The 18167-nt window shown below is 42.2% G+C and overlaps 1 protein-coding gene across 1 annotated transcript in view; it reads left to right on the top strand.

Annotated features, from left to right (window-relative positions):
- Positions 1-1904, top strand: part of brip1 (BRCA1 interacting helicase 1) — a 42542-nt gene extending 40638 nt beyond the window's left edge. Inside the window, exon 20 of the mRNA XM_004537977.4 lies at positions 914-1904. Within this exon, the coding sequence (XP_004538034.3) occupies positions 914-1644 (731 nt within the window). The 3' untranslated portion in view covers positions 1645-1904. The remainder of the gene's footprint in view (positions 1-913) is intronic.
- The last annotated feature ends 16263 nt before the right edge of the window (positions 1905-18167 follow it).

An 18167-nucleotide genomic window follows, 5' to 3' on the forward strand; every position in this document is an offset into this window, starting at 1 on the left:
TTACCGTACAGGCAGCAGACGCGTACCGAACCGTGGCTATAGAGCTCCACTGAGACAGAGTGGGTTCGTTTCACAGTTCAGTCTTTCACATCTGTGTCCAACAATCTTGGGTGACCTGGTAGTCAGGTTGTTGCGTATCACACAGACTCCCTGATTTGAATTCCGGTTGGCTGAATGTCCTCACTTGTGTTTCAAATTGTGTAAATAAAGGTCAGAAAATAGAGAGATTTCTACCGCTTTCAGACGTCTTTTTCCTTCAGCAGATGTGTGGAAGGAGGTAATGTTAGATTTGCACGGTGTGAGGCAAGTCCAACTTAATTTTTCATGAATCGTGACCTTTTATGCACAGACGCTTTTGAAAGACGGGGATCAAAAGGTGCGTATCGTTTTTGTCAAGGGTGTGCCGGAGCATGACATCACGCGGAGGAAATACGCCGAGGTGACGTGTTTGCACATCGCCTTGGCGACGCCCATTGTCTTTGGGGTCATGACGAGGTTGAGCTGTTAGTCTGTTTGAGTTCAGTGTGGTGGATAGAGTGGTAGAGGAGCAGTAGCCCCCCCCACCCGTCATAGTTGGGAGTGGACGTTGGGGGCGGGGGGCCATGGGATCAGTTGAGTGGCTTGCCTCATTACTGTAAGGTCTTTTGCATGCCTGAGTGGCGCTGGAGCGAGCTGATGAGCAGATGTTGGACTGTTGCTTTTAATTAAATCCTCTTAACCTTTGTTCGGGCTCTATTGAGCGTATGCTCACGTTTGCTATATCTTTCTTTATAAACTGACCTCCTAGCACACACTGCTGACAGTCTCAAAACCTTGTCAGTATAAACGTGTGTTCTGTCAGTTTCGAGCTGCTTTAAGGAGAAAAAGTGTCCTTGTGAATGTTAAATTATGTCATTTTCTTTCCATGATGCAGACCAGTTGAAGAAGCAGCACCGTCCCTCAGAAGAGCCTCTCCCACTTCAAAAAAGAGCAGCGCTGCCTCTGTTCTCCATTTTCACCTCCAGCCCCACCAACCACACCTTCAGGAAGCCCATTTTTAAAAGAAGTGCACCGAGTAGTCCTGGCCAGGAAACGTCCAATTGTTGTGACGACAAAGAAAACCAGCAGATCGCCTCTGCATCACCGAAGACTAATGGTTCAGATGAAGCCAGAGGAGACCAAACCAGTCTGGCTCCAGAGCCCGCTCCAGTAACGGCCCCGCCCAGCTGTGAAAACGAACCACCTGCAGCAGGCAGTTCAGACGAAGACGAAAAGGACCAGACTGTGTTTTTTACTCCAGAACTTTTTGAGGGTGAAGGAGATGAAGGCGGTGCACAGGAGGAGACGAAGGCAGAGTCACTTCCAGAGTCGGTCCAAGGAGCAACGAGCACAGCCTCGGTGACCGAAGAGCTCCTCAGCTCTGAGCAGACCCACGTGCGAGGGCTCGCCTCGGCTCTGGATGGACAGAGTGCTGTTTCAGTCAGTGAGCAGAGTGCAGGACTGTCGCAGGGGAAGGAAGAAGTCAGAGGACAGAAGCAGTATGAGGAGGGAGAGGGTAGACAGAGAAGCAGCAGGCTGTCCAGGTCCAGACAGAACGTTTCCTCCACTCAAACAGGTCTAACTACTGCTCAGCAAGACGAGGCAGAAGGTCCTACACTACAATAAACATTCAAAATATGGAAACCAGATTCATGTTAAAATCAGCTGAGGTGCAATAGAAAGCCCTACATTCAGTTCATCATTTAGTCCTGTTTAATGATGTGTTTGTAGATTATGGGTGAGGAAGGGGAATGTTTTAGATGTCTGAGTGAACCAAAGACGGGCCTTTTTTCAGTCTCATTTACAACCATGTAATTATTTGTTGTGCAGTAAGTACAAATATTTGCATAAACTTTGTTAGTTCACAATAAAATTGTTCATCTCTATTCCTGTGGTGATTTTGTGACAATTTCTTTTAGTTTGATGTTTTTGTGTCTGTTTCAAACAGATATGAGTCTTACGCCGCTGGCAGCAGGTAGGTTGTGTGTTTATCATAGCTGAGTAAAGCTGGTTATTTGAAATAAAAACATAAACAGCTGTCAGTTTGTCACTAATTTGAACTTAAACTAATATTAATGTCAATAGTTGTCCTCTTCAACATGGCTGAGCAGCCATCAGTCCAGGCAGGCGAGTTAGAGTCATGTCAGCTCACGAGCGACGTAGAAACCAGTTTGATCTCAACTGGGCCAGATCAGCAAAACTAACAGCCACAAGGTTTCGCCTTTGCAGCGCCATGTTGGACCCCTGCTGGCGTCAGAACTGATAAGCCTTCATGGCGTGGATCCAGCAAGGCGCTGAAAACTGCTCTGAGATTTTACAAACATGCCGACTGCACAGCCTCGGCGTCTCTTGTTCCACGGTTCGTTCCTGCGGCGCTGCCATTTGAGTCCAGTGGACTTAATGTTATGTTGAGAAAACACTTTCAGATGATTTGAGCTTCGTAACGTGGCGCCTTATCCTGCTGAACGCAGCCACAAAAGCTGGTTACGCTGTAGTCGTAAAGGGATGGATGTGGTCTGCAAAAGCACTCAGATAAGCTGTGGTATTTAAACGATGCTCAATTTGTACTAACGGGCCCAAAGTGTATCCTCTACACCTTAAACCACAACCAACCTGACCCACTGACACAAGGCACAATGGATCCATGTTGTAAAGTCTGAGCCCACCATCGGATGATGCAGCAACACATCATTTGTAGCCTCAGACTCCAGGAGTAACAGCTGCTGTGTTCAGAGATGCTCTTCTGCATATTGTAGTTTTTTAAATCTTTGTGATTCAAGCAGATTCTCTACAGATAGAAATAGTTTTTAGACGTCTGCACATCTGTGTAGTGCTGGTATCACCACAGTAGTGACCAGAACACAATTTATTGAAAAAATGGAGTAATTAATAACTTCATCTACGGAAAACAATCTACTGGACTGAAGTGACAAGTCAGCATGGCCACCAGGCCCAGGGCTGCTCGACGTCCCTGCCAAAACATCCGAACCGCTCATCCAGATGAGGCTGGCATTGTCCCACTTTTCCGGCATCGCGCACTATTCAACAACAGCAAGTACAGCCGGTAACGTTCAGAAGGAAGTCGATAAAGAGTGAATTTGTTGTCCCATCCCTGCTGTGGTTCACTAGTTATTGACACGATCATTTCCATAGATTTGATTTCACTTCTGTGTGACTGACTCGCAGTTTGACGGTAACTCCTGCCGTCATCCTCCAGTTGTAGAGGAACAATTGGTATTTGTGGCTCGTGCGTGTGCATAGCAGACTGTGTGTAATCAGTGTAAAGGTCAGACTTGAGTGTTTGTGTCAAAAGAGGGCATGTCGTTTAATCAAACCAATGCTAAATACAGAATCATCAAACGGGCCGAGTTGAAAGGAGGCAGAACGATGACATTAAACGTGATTACGCTGATGTGATTCGTCTCATTACGGGATGAGCTTCACCAATGTGTGATTTGCACAGACGAGCAGAGTCGACAAGTGTTCCATTAAAGCCTTTCTTTGCTCGTCAGCTGCCTACCCAAGACCCTTGTACATGTAATCGTGCATGACCACTCGTTAACATAATCAAAACTCGGAGCGCGGAGAGGCCGGCGAATGTGTATTAAAAGCACTTAATAGGGAACCCGCATTACAGGAAGGCCCAGTAATGGCTGTGGATGACTGTGTTCTTTGCCATTAACCTAATTCAGCCTTTTCCCTAACCAAGTCATTAAAGTTACACTATAAAACATTTTTATTTAAGAGACACACACTGGAGCCAAAGTCACAAATTGGAAATGCAACAGAAAAAACAGTAATTTTACAGATTTTTGCTGCTTGCCTAAATTCAATTTTGGTGCTGGAAATGGTCTGTGCCATCAGAGGTTTTCAATAACGTGCTCTTTCTGCTCGTTCCACACTTTTTTAGACTGAAGTCATTAATTATTGTGATGGTGAAGCAAAGTGCAAACAGTCATTACCCCCAGTTTGGACCCTGCTTTTAAATTAAGCATAAAACTTTTTGATGAAGCTCATAGCAGCGCTGGGTAAGGTCGCCCTGCTGAGGGTCTTCACGGGACGCTCTGAGCGCTTCTTCACTCGCCCTCCCTGAGCTCTTTTCCTCTTTCTGTCCCATTGTCATCAGGTGCTTGTTTGTATGGGATCGTGTGAGCTTTCTTTTTAATACTGCAGCAACGTGCTTTAGAAGTTAAAGCGCCTTGTCGCGACTGCTGCCAGCAAAGGGTGGGTAGGCTGTCAGGAGTCATGTAGAACATTAACGTCCTCAGAGAAGTGATGCATGTAAGATTTAGCTAATTTGCATCTGCACTGCCTGGATGGGTGAAGGAACCAATGAAAAAGCATAAAATCCTATTATTAAGGAACAAATGTGATCTAATAACTCAGATACCAAGTCCCATACATCAAATACGTCCGAAAAGTTATTTATTAAGAAATACATCTAAAAGAACAATTATAACCTGTTAGATGATCAATGCTGAGCTAACTTTTTGGTCATCTGGTTTCACACCAAGTGAGAGAAAGTGGAACTAAATGCTTGTTTTCAAACGCTCAGGGACTTCATGCCAGAGCTCCTTACGTTCCCTTGTTGAGCCACTGATCTCAAAGCTCTGGATGTGTGTTCAAAGCAAAGCTTGGGTGAAGTCAAATCACTTTATTTAGATAGCATGTAGTTCTTTCTTCCATAAGGTGTAAATAGAGCATAAAATATCTCAATATCAAAAACATAGAAACTGAAAAACACAAAGTAAAGGCACAGAACTCCAAGCAGACGCTGCCTGTTTGTGCTTTTTATTTCGCCTCACTCGCGCGCCTGTGAGAAAGACGAGCGCTCGGACTCGGTAAAGCCATCAATGCCAACAGTCTCATTTTTATAGTGCAGTTTTATAGCAACAGAGCCCCTTCATCTATCAACACGCTGCTTGGCTCTCCTGCATGTCACATTTTGTCTGCAGTTTGTAGGATTCAGAATGGTTTTTGTCCAAATGTTTGCCCTGCTGAAGACAACTGTGGGTATTTAATGTGGGCTTTTTGCATCAGCACTGTCGCCTCACAGCAAGAAGGTCCTGAGTTTGATTCCACCACCTGGCTTTCTGTGCATGTTCTCCCCGAGTCTGTGTGGTTCTCTCCAGCTACTCTGGCTTCCTCCCACAGACTAAAGACATGCAGTTAGTCGCCGTTTGAATTGGCCGTTCTAAACTTCCCTTAGGTGTGAATCTGAGTGCGAATGGTTGTCCGTCCGTCTCTGTGTGTTAGCCCTGCGACAGACTGGAAACCCGTCCCAGGCGTACCCTGCCTCTCGCCCTGTGGTAGCATTCGGCCCTTCTGTGTGCACCACTGTGCTTAAACCATACAGATATTTGTTACCTCCCACCACCAGTTTAGTAGGGGAGACCGGGGATAGTTGTAACATTTTTGACATTTCTGTCTGTAAATTGGAGCTCTTTTAAGGTAGTGGATTCAAAATGTAATGCAAAGTATTTACATGTCTCTGCTATTAAATAGGTCAGCTATTCTGGGTTAGTTGTAACATATCCTGGGGTGAAATGTAACACAATGAAATAAGGGTACTAACAAAACATTAACATGTAATCTTTGTTTATTCAACACATGAATGCACTGAGAGCCATTTATGTAGCTGTGTGTGTGTGTGTGTGTGTGTGTGTGTGTGTGTGTGTGTGTGTGTGTGTGTGTGTGTGTGTGTGTGACAGAATGCAGAAATCTAGCTTTTGAACATATTCCAACCCCCCAAAAAAGACAAATTATGGAATTTTCTGCAACTGAATATTTCATTAATTTTGGTTGGTCTTCCTTGAGTTTGGCCTCATTGGCTCAGTGGGCATTATAACCTACAACTCTTGCACCAATTTTAAACATAACAATGAAGCCTAAAAATGTAGTTGTTCACCAGCATCGCAATTCCATTACTTTTTATCATGGCTTACCTTGGTGTGGTTTGCAAAGTGCTTCAGAAAGATGAGGAAATCTGTTTCTTGCACCCATCCTGATTTATTTCCACTACCAGTAAGTCCTACTGGTCCATCTCTGACACAGTGGTCTGCATAATGTATGTATGGGAACACAAACAGTGGAGGAATTGTGTTGCCAATGGCATTAACCACATATACAAATGCGACCAGTGAACGTCTCTCTGCTGATGTTGTTGCCCCAACTTGTTTAATATAAGTTAAAGTAATAGTGTGGTAAGTTGTAACATCTGCATTATTGTTACAACTAACCCAGACTGTTGCTGTTACAACTGACCCAGACTCCTATAGCCATGAACTAGCTAACATTACAGCCAACGGCTAAAACATTAGCACTAAAGACCTACACAGAATATATCCCCATAGACATACAAATAACATAATTTAAGTTTGATGAGTTTAACTGCAAAGCAGATAATGCTATTACAAATTGAAATAAAGTAGAAAAACTTACTTTTTGGCATACAAATTACTTTTTTTCATGTTAAATTGTCTGTGTTTGACGAAATGTGCTGATTTTTCACATGTGATAGCAGAACTGAGTTGGGCATGCACAGGATGAGTCACATCATTTGAAACTTAGCCCTGATTGGAGAAACTGGAAGTGTTACAACTGACCCACGTTACAACTATCCCCGGTCTCCCCTACCAGGTTTGCAGGTCAAATGCTTGCATGGGCTTTTTAGTCTTTGCTTGCATTTCAAGAATTTTAGTCTTACTGAATAAATAAGGAAAAAAGGAAATGATCAGGAAACATTTGTGTTGTGTCGCCTCTGTTAAGTTTTTTATTCAGATTTCTTACAAAAAAGATCCGAATTACAAGCAGACCGTTTGTCTTGTTCACTTTGTTGTTCACAGTGTAGAGAGCATGCCGGAGCAGGCTGGATGTCGTCAACAGGAAGGCGAGTCAGAGTGAAAGCACTCTGTCTCTGTCTCGTCCTCCAAACGTAACGCATCGATATCTTTGACTCGTATGTGTGTGTCGAATCACAGTGAGACATTTTTCTACTCAGGTTGGGATTTTGTTTCTACTGTAAAGAGATTAAAACATGGTGCAGGGAGCTTAACTCAACCCAGGGCAGAAATAAGGATGTTCATTCAGCTTTCTTTACTTTGTGCCTAATAAACAAACCGCAGAGACACCAAACCTTTTGTTTTCCAGTTTCAGGGCGTATTGCTTCGAGTTTTCTGTCCTGTTGCTCTGATACTTGCGTGCATGTTTTCCTTTTATGACCTTCTCATATTGTTTGCACTTACTCCAGTTACAGCTGTGGGGGAACAGCCAACATCCTTTGCTGTGCTGTGTGCTGGATCTCCTTCTTGGAGGTGTTGTGTAATCCTCGCCACTGTTTCATGTAACACCTGTATAGCTGCAATGCTTCCTGTCAGTCAGGCTTGTTAAGGTCTGCAAACACTCTCTTGTAACGGCAAACTATTTTACATATTTGGATGTGTGCAGGTGCCCTCCCCCCCGAAATGAAAATGACATGATGATTCTGTCTTTTTATCTTCTCCTTGATCTACAAAAAATATACAGTTAATAAAAACAACTTAATTCAGCACTTTTGCCTCACAGCAAGAAGGTCGTGAGTCTGACTCCACCTCCTGGCCGGGATCTTTCTGTGTGGGGTCTCTCCAGGTACTCCAGCTTCCTCCCACAGACCAAAGACTTGCAGTTAGTGGAGAGTCCAGGGTGTACCCCACCTCTCGCCCTATGGTGGATGGGAAATTGTCATATCTGAGATTTTTTTTATTTGTTACAAAAAGGATGAATGAAAAGCTTTTAAATGTGGTGATTCCATCACTTCTGTCAAGGGTTGACACAAATGTCTAGTTAGCAGTGGTAAGTTTTAGCTGCATTCAGCAGAGATGAGCTTGCTGTTTGTGCGCTGTGCTTGCCTTGATTTGGTTCAGATTTCTGTGAACTACGGCACAAACAGTCGATTTTTCCATCATGTTGCATTTAAACTCTGATGTCAGACCAGTCAAACCACAGCAGATGTCTCGCTGTGCAAGCTTTTGCTGAGCTTCCACAAACTCCATAACCAGAAACATAATTTATCACCTTGCAGTAAGTTTGCAATCAAATGGGAGGCAGCGTTTGAGCCCTGTGAGTGTGGCGTCCACCTACAGTAAACGTTGTTGTGATTTCTTCATGAGCCTTAAAGTCGACACAGATTTTATGTTTCACACAAGCACAGAGAAAGGACGGTTTCTCACTGGTGAGTCATATCAGCACATTTCACATCCTGTGTGAGATTCAGTGCTTTGTGCTGTTATCATAACCAGAACTAATCAACTGCACGGCCAGATTAGATATTTGTAACCTTATTCCCTAAAAGCTGGAATGCTGAAAAACTCCTCACATCCTTCATGTTTTGAAACAATTTAAATTTGATAACTAGCTAAATCCTGGCAGAAGTAAAGCTGTGGATGCATGACAAAGCTTTGGATTAATAGTCAGAACTTTAAAACAACAATAAAGTTTTCTACTCACATCATCACCAGAGACACAAATCTGAGCTTCTTAGGACTCGAGTATTCAGTGTGTGAAAAGGAGCTACTTCCTGTGGCTCGTGGTGGTTTCTGAGAAATTCCTCTTTAGTTTCAGTTTGTTCACCGCAGATGCAGAATATGAGTCAAGCCCTTTGTTTCTTTATTTCGGTCTTAATTTAGGTGCAGTACAGCATGCTTTGTATATCAGAGCATCTATGTTTTCACAGGAGGTGGATACATCCTGCTGCACTGACGTCTGTGTGCAGCACAACTTTGACTTTCAGCTGTCTGAAAGTGCGAGCTGCAGACTTAAGCTTGCAGTGTAAATCGTTCAGCGGTGAATGCCCTGCAGACTGCTCTGCAGGCCGACTCAGCAGTAGTTTAACTGGTGGGTTGAAAGTAAACGCACATCTTTACACGTCGCCTCTGATTTAGTTCAGATTTCCTGTGAACATGTCAACACTCTGTTTTCTCCCCTCTAACGTCAGCACGGTTACATGATTTGCCCATTCTCATTCATACAGCATATAATGCTGTGCCTGAGGACCACTCTGTCACCAGGCTTCTGGAGTGCAAAAGCTACTTCTCTAGAGATGCACCACCACAGGGATGTGGTTCGAGATCAGGCACATCTCCCAGTTCTTAACACACATTATTTTTACAGGATGATGCTAGATCTGTTTGTTTGTATGTGTTCTAATGAAGCAGGCAGGTGGACTGACCGTGTGACTGAGTTATGACTGTTAAAAGCAGAGTATGAACGGCCTCCACTAACACTGTGATAAATCCTGGAGTTATTGTAGACTAGGATATGTCCTTCAGCGTGCGCATCACACAGATACATTTGTGTGACTTGATTCAGTTCCACAATATCAGTAAAATTAGAAACAGCCCACTTCAGTGTAAAGCTGGTTCTTGGCTGGACAATCGTTCTTTGTACTATCAGGTCACTCTAAAAGCTTGTGAGACGTGGAAAACATCATGTGGCCCAACATCAATGGCCAAGACTATCCTGCAGGTCTCTTACCGGGACCAGGCCACCAATGAAGAAGTCCACCTCTGGACTGCCACACATTGCCCTTGTAACAAGGCGGCCCTGTCCTCGTCCTTACACCCCTCCATGACTGAGAGTGACTGAGCGGCATATGCGCTCTGGAAGTCACATTCTACACCAACAAACGCACCAACTGCCCAAGATCACCATCACGTGGACGACGCAAACCAGGCTGCTCCTGCACGACAAGGTGGAGGACTTTCAAATGCGCCGACAGAGATCTGCCACCCAATGCGCCGAACGGTGCAGGAGAATCTACGTTTAAGTCTAAAAGCTCCCTGAAAACCCTAAAGATGATCCAGAACACTACAGTCAGAGTATTGACTGGGACTACATATTAGTTTATTTAATTTAATTTAAAATGCTTCTCAATCTTGAATAATCAGGACCTGCTATATCTGAAAGACCCCATAAACCTTATTAATACTAACACAGCTCTTTGCTCTCTGACTTCAGGCTCACCCGTGGTTCCTTTTCTAAAGTAGAGCTGGAGGCAGATACTTGAGCTACTTCTCTACTTTAAAGACTGGAGTTAAACCCGTCAGCTGTCTGCTCATTTTAGATGCTCTACAGGCGAATTCTTCTTTCTGATATATGATGTCTTTTGCTTCTGCGTGTTAGGGACTTACTGTGCCAATATGTTTATATTAGCAGAGCAGCAGCAGTGTAGCAAGTCATGCCCTTCACCCCTATCCACACAGACACACAAAGATCATTTTATTGGACAGTTTTCCTTTCAGTTTCCTGAAAGGAAAACAACGCAGTGAGAGATCCATATTTAAATGTGCTGCAAATTCAGTGTTATGGTGACAGTCTGCACAGCGCTGTTATTTAATAAGAAAATAATCTGGGTAGTGACAGCATTGTTGTTTGACTTGTACCACCAAGTGAACACTGCTGTTGCAGGAGCTCAGTTTTAATCAATGAGCACGCCCACTCCCTGTAATCTGTAACAGCTCACAGCATGTCTTGGTTTTATGTCCTGACTATATTAGACATTCAAAAACTTTTTTAATTTATTTACTGGTACACTGTGCCACTGTATTCTTTTGTATTTTTGTGGCCACATTTTAGAATCTTATACAAAGTTTCATATGTACAGCGATAACAAGTTTATTCGACCACAGTAAATGTAGAGTTAATGCACAGCTACCCTAAATATTAATAAGTTTTTCTTCTATGTGCAAGCTCTTTCATCAAAACCTGTTAATGCTCAAATATGATCATTATTGTTATCCATACATTTTCAGATGATGCTACATTACAGGTATTTACTTGCATCCTTGAACAGAGAAAAGTGTCTCAGTGCCTTAAAGTTATGCTTGATTCATTTCTGACGTTTCAAAGAACACTGTGATCAAATTTGGGTATAAAAATGTGATTTCGGTTTATTTGCTTAATAACAATAAAAGTTTTAGTTTTAAATAAGTTTATACTTTTGATGTTTTTTTCTTTTTATAAACTGTTTTTCAATAAATGTGACAGGTTCTGTATGTGCAGTTTTTGGTAACACGTTTATAACCACACAGAATTACACATTAAATATTAGTTAGTACTTAACTCATCATTTATTTAAAGCGTTGCTCCTTCCTTGTATGTCATTTATAAAAAAAAACAATCTAAATGTTCAGTCCTGTGTAAAAGGCTCATATATAACATGTTTAATGAAAGTAAAACAATTTTCCTCGAAGTATAAAAATGTTATGTAGGCGATGTTAAGGGTTCATGGCATCATTTAGAAACTCTAAGTATTTATGCAAAAAGCTTGTTGTTTGTGAATGTGTGAATAAGACCGACTCGTTTCATACTTAATGGTTAACTCAGGCAGTTTGTTGTGTGACCCGAGGCTCATTTACCACACAAAACATTTATAAATGCAACTGAACGGTCAGCGGGACTTAAAGTCTGAGCTGTCTTCACAGCAGAAAAAGGAAACAGATAAAGCACAGCGTGCTACATTATGCGCTACATTCATACAGATATTAACCATAAGACACGCAGATTTTTATTTTTTGCTGCATTGTAAAAAATAAGTAAATAAAAAAAATGAATGTTTCTTAAAATGATCACTACATGCTATGAGTTAATAGTTAACAGTTAGACTTAAGCGTGACTCTGATGCAATCGGCTGCTTTTTATGGTTAATGACCGATTTAACTGCTACCACTTTGTCTCATTGAAAACCATCCAAAAATGTGACATGTCTGTTTAGTCCTTTTGCTTCAGCAGATCTTATGATGTGAACGCTGCTCAGATTAACACTATGACCTGTGAGATTATAAAGATTAACCCCAGCTCACCAGAAAATTCAGGTTTCTGCTACTTTCAAATCTTTGGGTTTATACTCATCTTGCGCCAGTCTTTTCCCCACGATTCGATCTGTATATAATAAAACATGAAAATAATTCTAATAACAAATATAATGTATAATAAATAATGTCATTTATAGTGTTAATGCGTTCAACTTTAGTCATTAAACAGCAAACAGGTTTGTACAAACAGAATGAAACAGTAAATAATTTAACACCGCGCTGTTCCTCCAGCAGGTGTTGTATGTGGGCGTGTCCTGTCCTTCCCCCTGACAGCTGCCACCAAGCCAGCAAATACACGTTTTTAAAACTGCACTTTAATCACAAACATCTTGATTTTAAATCAACTTTGTGCCTCTTTCCAACTATTAAATGAAAGAACCTCACAGCCCATTCTTCATTCACTGTTTATAAGGTTGGAAACCTGCAGTCAGCTGAGACTGAAGAAGTCACCTGGATGACGAAACGTGTCCCCCACTGAAAACGTCCGGATTTGCTTACCTGGGTGACTGAGCGTGCATCGAGCATGTTGCTGGGTGTTCAGTCAGCACTGAACATGGTTATGATTATGCATAGAAATGATTGTGTGCTCAGGAACACCATAGTCAGTGAAGACAGTTCATTTTAAGTTAAATCCTCACAAAAAGAAAAATATACTTAGACACGATCCAGAAAAACTGTTGGCTTCCTTAAGCTTGTTAAGGTGGACTGGAAACCTGTGCTGTGATCTGACCAATCAGAATTGTTGAAAATCTCTGGTCTAAAGAGGAGAAGGAACAGGTTACTTAGTACAATGAAAGATACCTTGGCCCAACTTAAAAATGTGCCGGCATTCAAATCAATGTAAACTTAAAAAATGCATGTTTCACTTCCAACATTTGACTTATATCATGCCATCATTGCTCTGTGACTCGTTTTGAAAACAAGGTTGCGTTAAATCTCGGCTGTGCACGACTAATTTGTGTGTACGTATCTATTCAAAGTTTCGAATATTGGTGTTTTTTTGTAAAAGAGCTTGAGCGGTGGCCATCTGGATCTCAGTGTGAATCTCACTAAGCCCATCTGCCAAACGCCCCCCTCTGCAACCAGGGGGTTTAGGGCACACTTTGCTCCGGCCTTCACTGCTTTTTGAACACTTGCACGAGACATTTCATGTTCAAACTGACAGACACCATATTGCACGTGAAGCTTTGGAGCCTGTCTGGGTGCAATGGCCAGACACCCAGACTCCAGTTAGCCTGCAGCCAAGTTAACTGGCCCAACACTCTTGGCGTGGGGCGAGACACACTCTCCACAACTTTATTATCATCATTGGCTATTGTCATTTTGATTTGTTCATCTCAATCTGCCATTGTTGTGACAACACGCCCCTCCCCTTCTCATCATTTATCACTTTGTCGTGTGCACATCCCTGCTAAACCTGTTTCTCTCTGTAGTTGATTTCATATACATACAGTATATATGTGACTGCATGCATCACAGTCGTTTTTTAATGTTCCTTACAGAAATACATGGAGGCTCCCAAGCACATGACCTTTCATAAAAGCCAATCTTCACCGCCCAGTGGGTGATAAAGGTGATTAGTTTCATGTGAGTGATTTTTTTTATTGTACAAAATGAATTCTGTTCAGTATTTCCCTTTGAACATAAAATCACTGAAGTTTCTAGTTTCATAAGTGACATATTTAACTGTTACTTGTTTAAATGTAACCATCTAAGACACATGGCCACACAACCAACGTTGCCCTTGACTGTCTTTTTACAGAAGCTACTTTGAAGTTTTTACCACAACTGTAAATCTGTAAAATGCGTCAATTTGAGTTCTTTTAAAGTACCGACATGCTCATTAATTCTAACAGACTTATAATAAAGTTATTATATTTTAAGTCTGTACCTTTCATCAGCCGCTTCAGTTTTTTCTTAGAATGTAAAAAGGTATATTAAATATAACATTTCATATTTCTGGTGTCAATCCTTTTACTAACTACACAGTAATATTTAAACTAGAAGTCTAAAATATAAAAACATGCAAGTGTACAACGTGTAGGAATCTGAACAGAAAGATTTATGTGACTTTTGTGTTTTTAGTCGAATTAAACTCACTGACACATCCTTTTAAATAAAGGGAATCAGTCAGTGTGTTACGTAGAGCGAAAAGCTAATGAAATTGATTTCTTTAAGCGCAGCCTGATGAGGATTGCTTGACCGGATCATCTGTTTGTGGAGGCTCTTTAGCGGTCTGTCTACTGCAGCAGCTGTTAGAACTTGGCTTCGGTCAGAGGTTTGGAGCTCCTCGGAAAAAAAATCCAGATTTATTTCAGAGGGTCAGTGGAATTAGACACCTAATCTGCCTATGTGGTTTAATAAGTTGACTAATCTTGATATAGACATCCTTTGTTAGGGCTCATCTTAGTGCGCTTACACCATAAGCCAGTTAATGCTATAAGTGTGATTGTGGCAACCATTTGTCAACTGAAGTCCTGATGCCTTTTTAGTTGCGCACATTGTAAAGGGGTCTCAGCAGGAGACCATTAAGTACTGGCAATTAGCCATTTATGCAGCCTTACCCTAGTTATGGTAGATCACTGACAGAGATAAGAAACTCTGATCCATTAAACGTCTTAATGTCTTTGTGCAGTATCACGTTGAAGTGTTTTTGTAGTTGTTGTCTAGTTGCACATAACTTCATACTCTCCAGTCTAACCATGTTGACAAAACCCCCTAAAAACTACCGTAAGTAGCTAAAATGGTAGATGATTACACGCATAATTAATGGAGAGATCACCGGGTTTGTTTTCAATGCACGATTACAAGCCGCTGGTTGTGTTTTCACCCTGTGAGTGTGTGTATGTCATGGCAACATCTACAATCATCTAGCTCCATGTTCTTCATCCCGTATTGATTTTGGAGTAGCATTGTTCTCATCCTTTCTCCTCTCCAATCAATACAGTTGAACTTCTTCATTTAGAGGTGTAATAAGAGGTTTCACTCTGCCACATAAACCTATTGATAGCATTGATTGATCTGCTGTGAACAGAGAGGAAGAATTTGATGGGCCTAAGAGCTTTGATCTACCCCAGATTCAGTTTTTTTTAACCATCATAGTCTCTCAGTCTCTTTGTCAGTCCATCTCTCAGATATCTCCAGTTTTAATTGGATTGTCAGGAATTTCTTTCACAACAATTGATATTTGGACAAAGATCCCAATTTTGTAATTCTGGCAGCATCCCCTCTTCTTTTAACAACCGTCCTAAAATGCCCGGGAACTGAGGAGACCAGTTGGACTGTTGGGAGAGGAATATTGTACCGTTCTTGTCTGATACAGGATTATATCAGTTTAACTGTCCCGAGTCTTCTTTGTTGCGGTTTGTTTTTTTGTTCGGTGATGTGGCAAAGGTTTGGGTTTGTCTACGACTAAGCCGTGTTGGGAAACTACAGTATGGAGTTTATCCGTGTTTTACTGAAATTTGAGAGGCCTTCCATTATAGAGACATCATCCAGGTGGGAGCGCATGTTTTGTGTAAAGCATCTCCACTCTGGTGGTGTGTCTGTTCCACAGGCATGAATAAACTCCCACATCATAAGACAAACTTTTGAAATGAGCCCTGATAACGAGCCAGACGGTCCCTCTGTAGCATTGTTTATGTTTTCCAAAGAGAATTTTTACACTACTCATTTTACAAGAGCTTTGGACAACAGGCAACATTTCTGGGTAATGCTCACATAAGGCTTCTTCTTTGACAAAGCTTTAACCTGGTAAACTGTGCACACAGGCACGCCACGGTAAATTCTACCATCATGGGCAGCTTTTCTCCGTGACAGCTTGATTAGTGGGTCGTTGCATCAACCCTGTTTTCACCGCCGTCCTACTTTTAGTCGGCATATGTTTTACTGAGCTGCATAGTTTGCATTACATTAAATGACAGTATCTCATAAATCTGTCCAGAAAAAACATTTGCTTCTTATTTGGGAGCAGGACTCAGGTTCAAGTTGAGGTTTTGGTCAGGGCGGATGACCTGTCGAGCTTTTAACAGCGCTCCATTATCCTGGCATGCTTCACAAAGGAAAGGGATCTTGCTCTATGATGCACTGAATTATTAGCACAAAGGCTTTGTGAATACTTAGTCACAGACTTTTATACTGGAGAAGCAGAAGTTGGATGTTATTTAACAGTGCGTTTCCATTTGCCATTAGATGGTAAATTACCCAGCAGTCCTCACAGTTACAATGGAGACTCAAGCTCTTTGACTTTGGAGGGATTGTAACAAAAACAGTGCTGGACTAAATCACTGCAGGTAGCCGTGTTGGGAGGCTGTATTGTTTTAAGGCACTGGCGAGAAGTCCTGCTGAAAACACCATAATGGACGTAGTTATTGGCTTCTGAAGGGCTTCTGACCGGTCAAAACTCGACGGACTCCGTCTGCTGCAGTCTTAAAAGGCTAAAGGACGTCTGGCCTTTTTGCAAGCAGAAAGTTCAAAAGCACCGACACTGATGATGATGATGATGTGACTTTTGATTTGTGATGGGCTGCGTTGGTGTAATTTTTGGTGTTTAGTTACTGTGATCACAGTTTAGTTTGAGAGTAATGCAGGGAGCTGCGCAATCATCCACGATAAGCATGCTTTCGGGCAAAAAGGCTCGCAGCACAATGCGATAAAGCCAGATAAAATAAGTGTTTGGAGTACGGCTGTGCTGGCAGGGTGGAGTTTGTGCAGTCTGTTGGAGCTCACATCGGGCAGGTGTGGGGAAACTCCCTCAGACACACATAATTGGCTCTACATATGGGAATCCTTCTGCAAATATTTCAGCAGATCAAACATGTAACTTCTCACTCATCCCCTGCTAAATGCTCTGCTTTTCTCTGCTCCGAATGATGGACTGCCTTTCTTTTGACAAAGTGCAGGTGAATGCTGGGGTATTAACAGCTGTCAGAAAGCTAAGTGAGTGTTGGGGACTAACAGATTTACAAGGTAATGTGTTGAGAAACGGAGGAGTGAAAAGCGCTATGCTGTTGGTGGTCCGGGCCTGTGTACATTAAGTAAGCCTCTGGACACTGTGTCAAAACATGTTGCAGCTTCAAGAGGACTGATAATAAATCGCAGGATTCACAAATGCAACATGTGGGCTCGTCAAAGAAAAGAGGAGCTCCCGACAGTTGCGGGACTCGACCCAACATTTGCCCCTCTACGGCTGTTTTTGACAACACGCTATATCCTCCTTGTTCCAGTTATCTCACACCTATTTTCACCACACAGCCATTCAAAGCATTGAGAGAAATCCCAAAGCAGTAATGACGGGAAAGTTCTTTGTTCTGGCCTCTTAGTGGAATCTGCTGGTGCTGACAGACAAGACTATTTAAGAACAGGAGCTCTTCAAATCAAACAGGACACACTCGGTGTTTAACTCTGTGGCAACATACCTGAAAGCTTGCCCTGACTCATTATACTTTCAAAGCTTGCTGGCACACCTCGTCGTGGGAATGACACTTCTCAGCCCATCTCTGTTTGAACAGGTTGATTCCACTTTCTCTCTGGGCTCTGCGTCGGGTATTCAGCAGCTTTTCCCAGTTATAATAGAACCCTAGCTGAATGCGTAAGCTCAGACTTCAAAAACATAAAGTCCTAATTGTGTCCCGATAGCGCCTGCTGCTCTCTTTCAAGTGCAGGTGATTTGTGTTTTATTGTTGATGGCCTGGCAGGCTGAGAGTGTGTGAACGTTAGATTAAAACGTAGAAAAAGGTGCTTCTGTGGATGGAGGGACGAGCTTCAAACAGTGAAAAGGTGGTTTATAATGTGCAGTGACGTGGTAGCATGCACTTATCATTAATAATATCTTTTGGCATTTTCACACTCACAGATGCATGAGTCAGGTTGCAGCGTCCACATGTGCATATCTGCGATCGTCGTTGTATGTATGTGTAATAGTTGCAAACATCATCCCAGCTACCACAGGCTACTGAGCATGCATGTGTCACACTGCTCTTGCTACATCAGTTGCTTACAGTTGTGTCTTTTTGTAAAATACACTGCTATAAATGTCATACTAATAAACTTTTTGTTTTTATTATGATTACTACGAAAGCTGCAGCAGGAAGCTGCTCTGTAATTTGTGTTAGACGTGTATGGGCAGTGTGCAATATCGTTCTACAATAGCCTGGTGGCTTAACTCGAATCTGCTTGATTGTTTCCCTGTTCCTGTTTCTTTTCCTGTTATGATGAGGCATGTCGCTCCATTCTGAGATTTCAGTAATTAACCTGAGTTCTGATAGAGAGCGTTACTGACTGACGTGGTGGCAGTACGAC

The sequence above is a fragment of the Maylandia zebra genome, linkage group LG14 (assembly GCF_041146795.1).
Source record: "Maylandia zebra isolate NMK-2024a linkage group LG14, Mzebra_GT3a, whole genome shotgun sequence".
Classification (NCBI taxonomy): domain Eukaryota; kingdom Metazoa; phylum Chordata; class Actinopteri; order Cichliformes; family Cichlidae; genus Maylandia; species Maylandia zebra.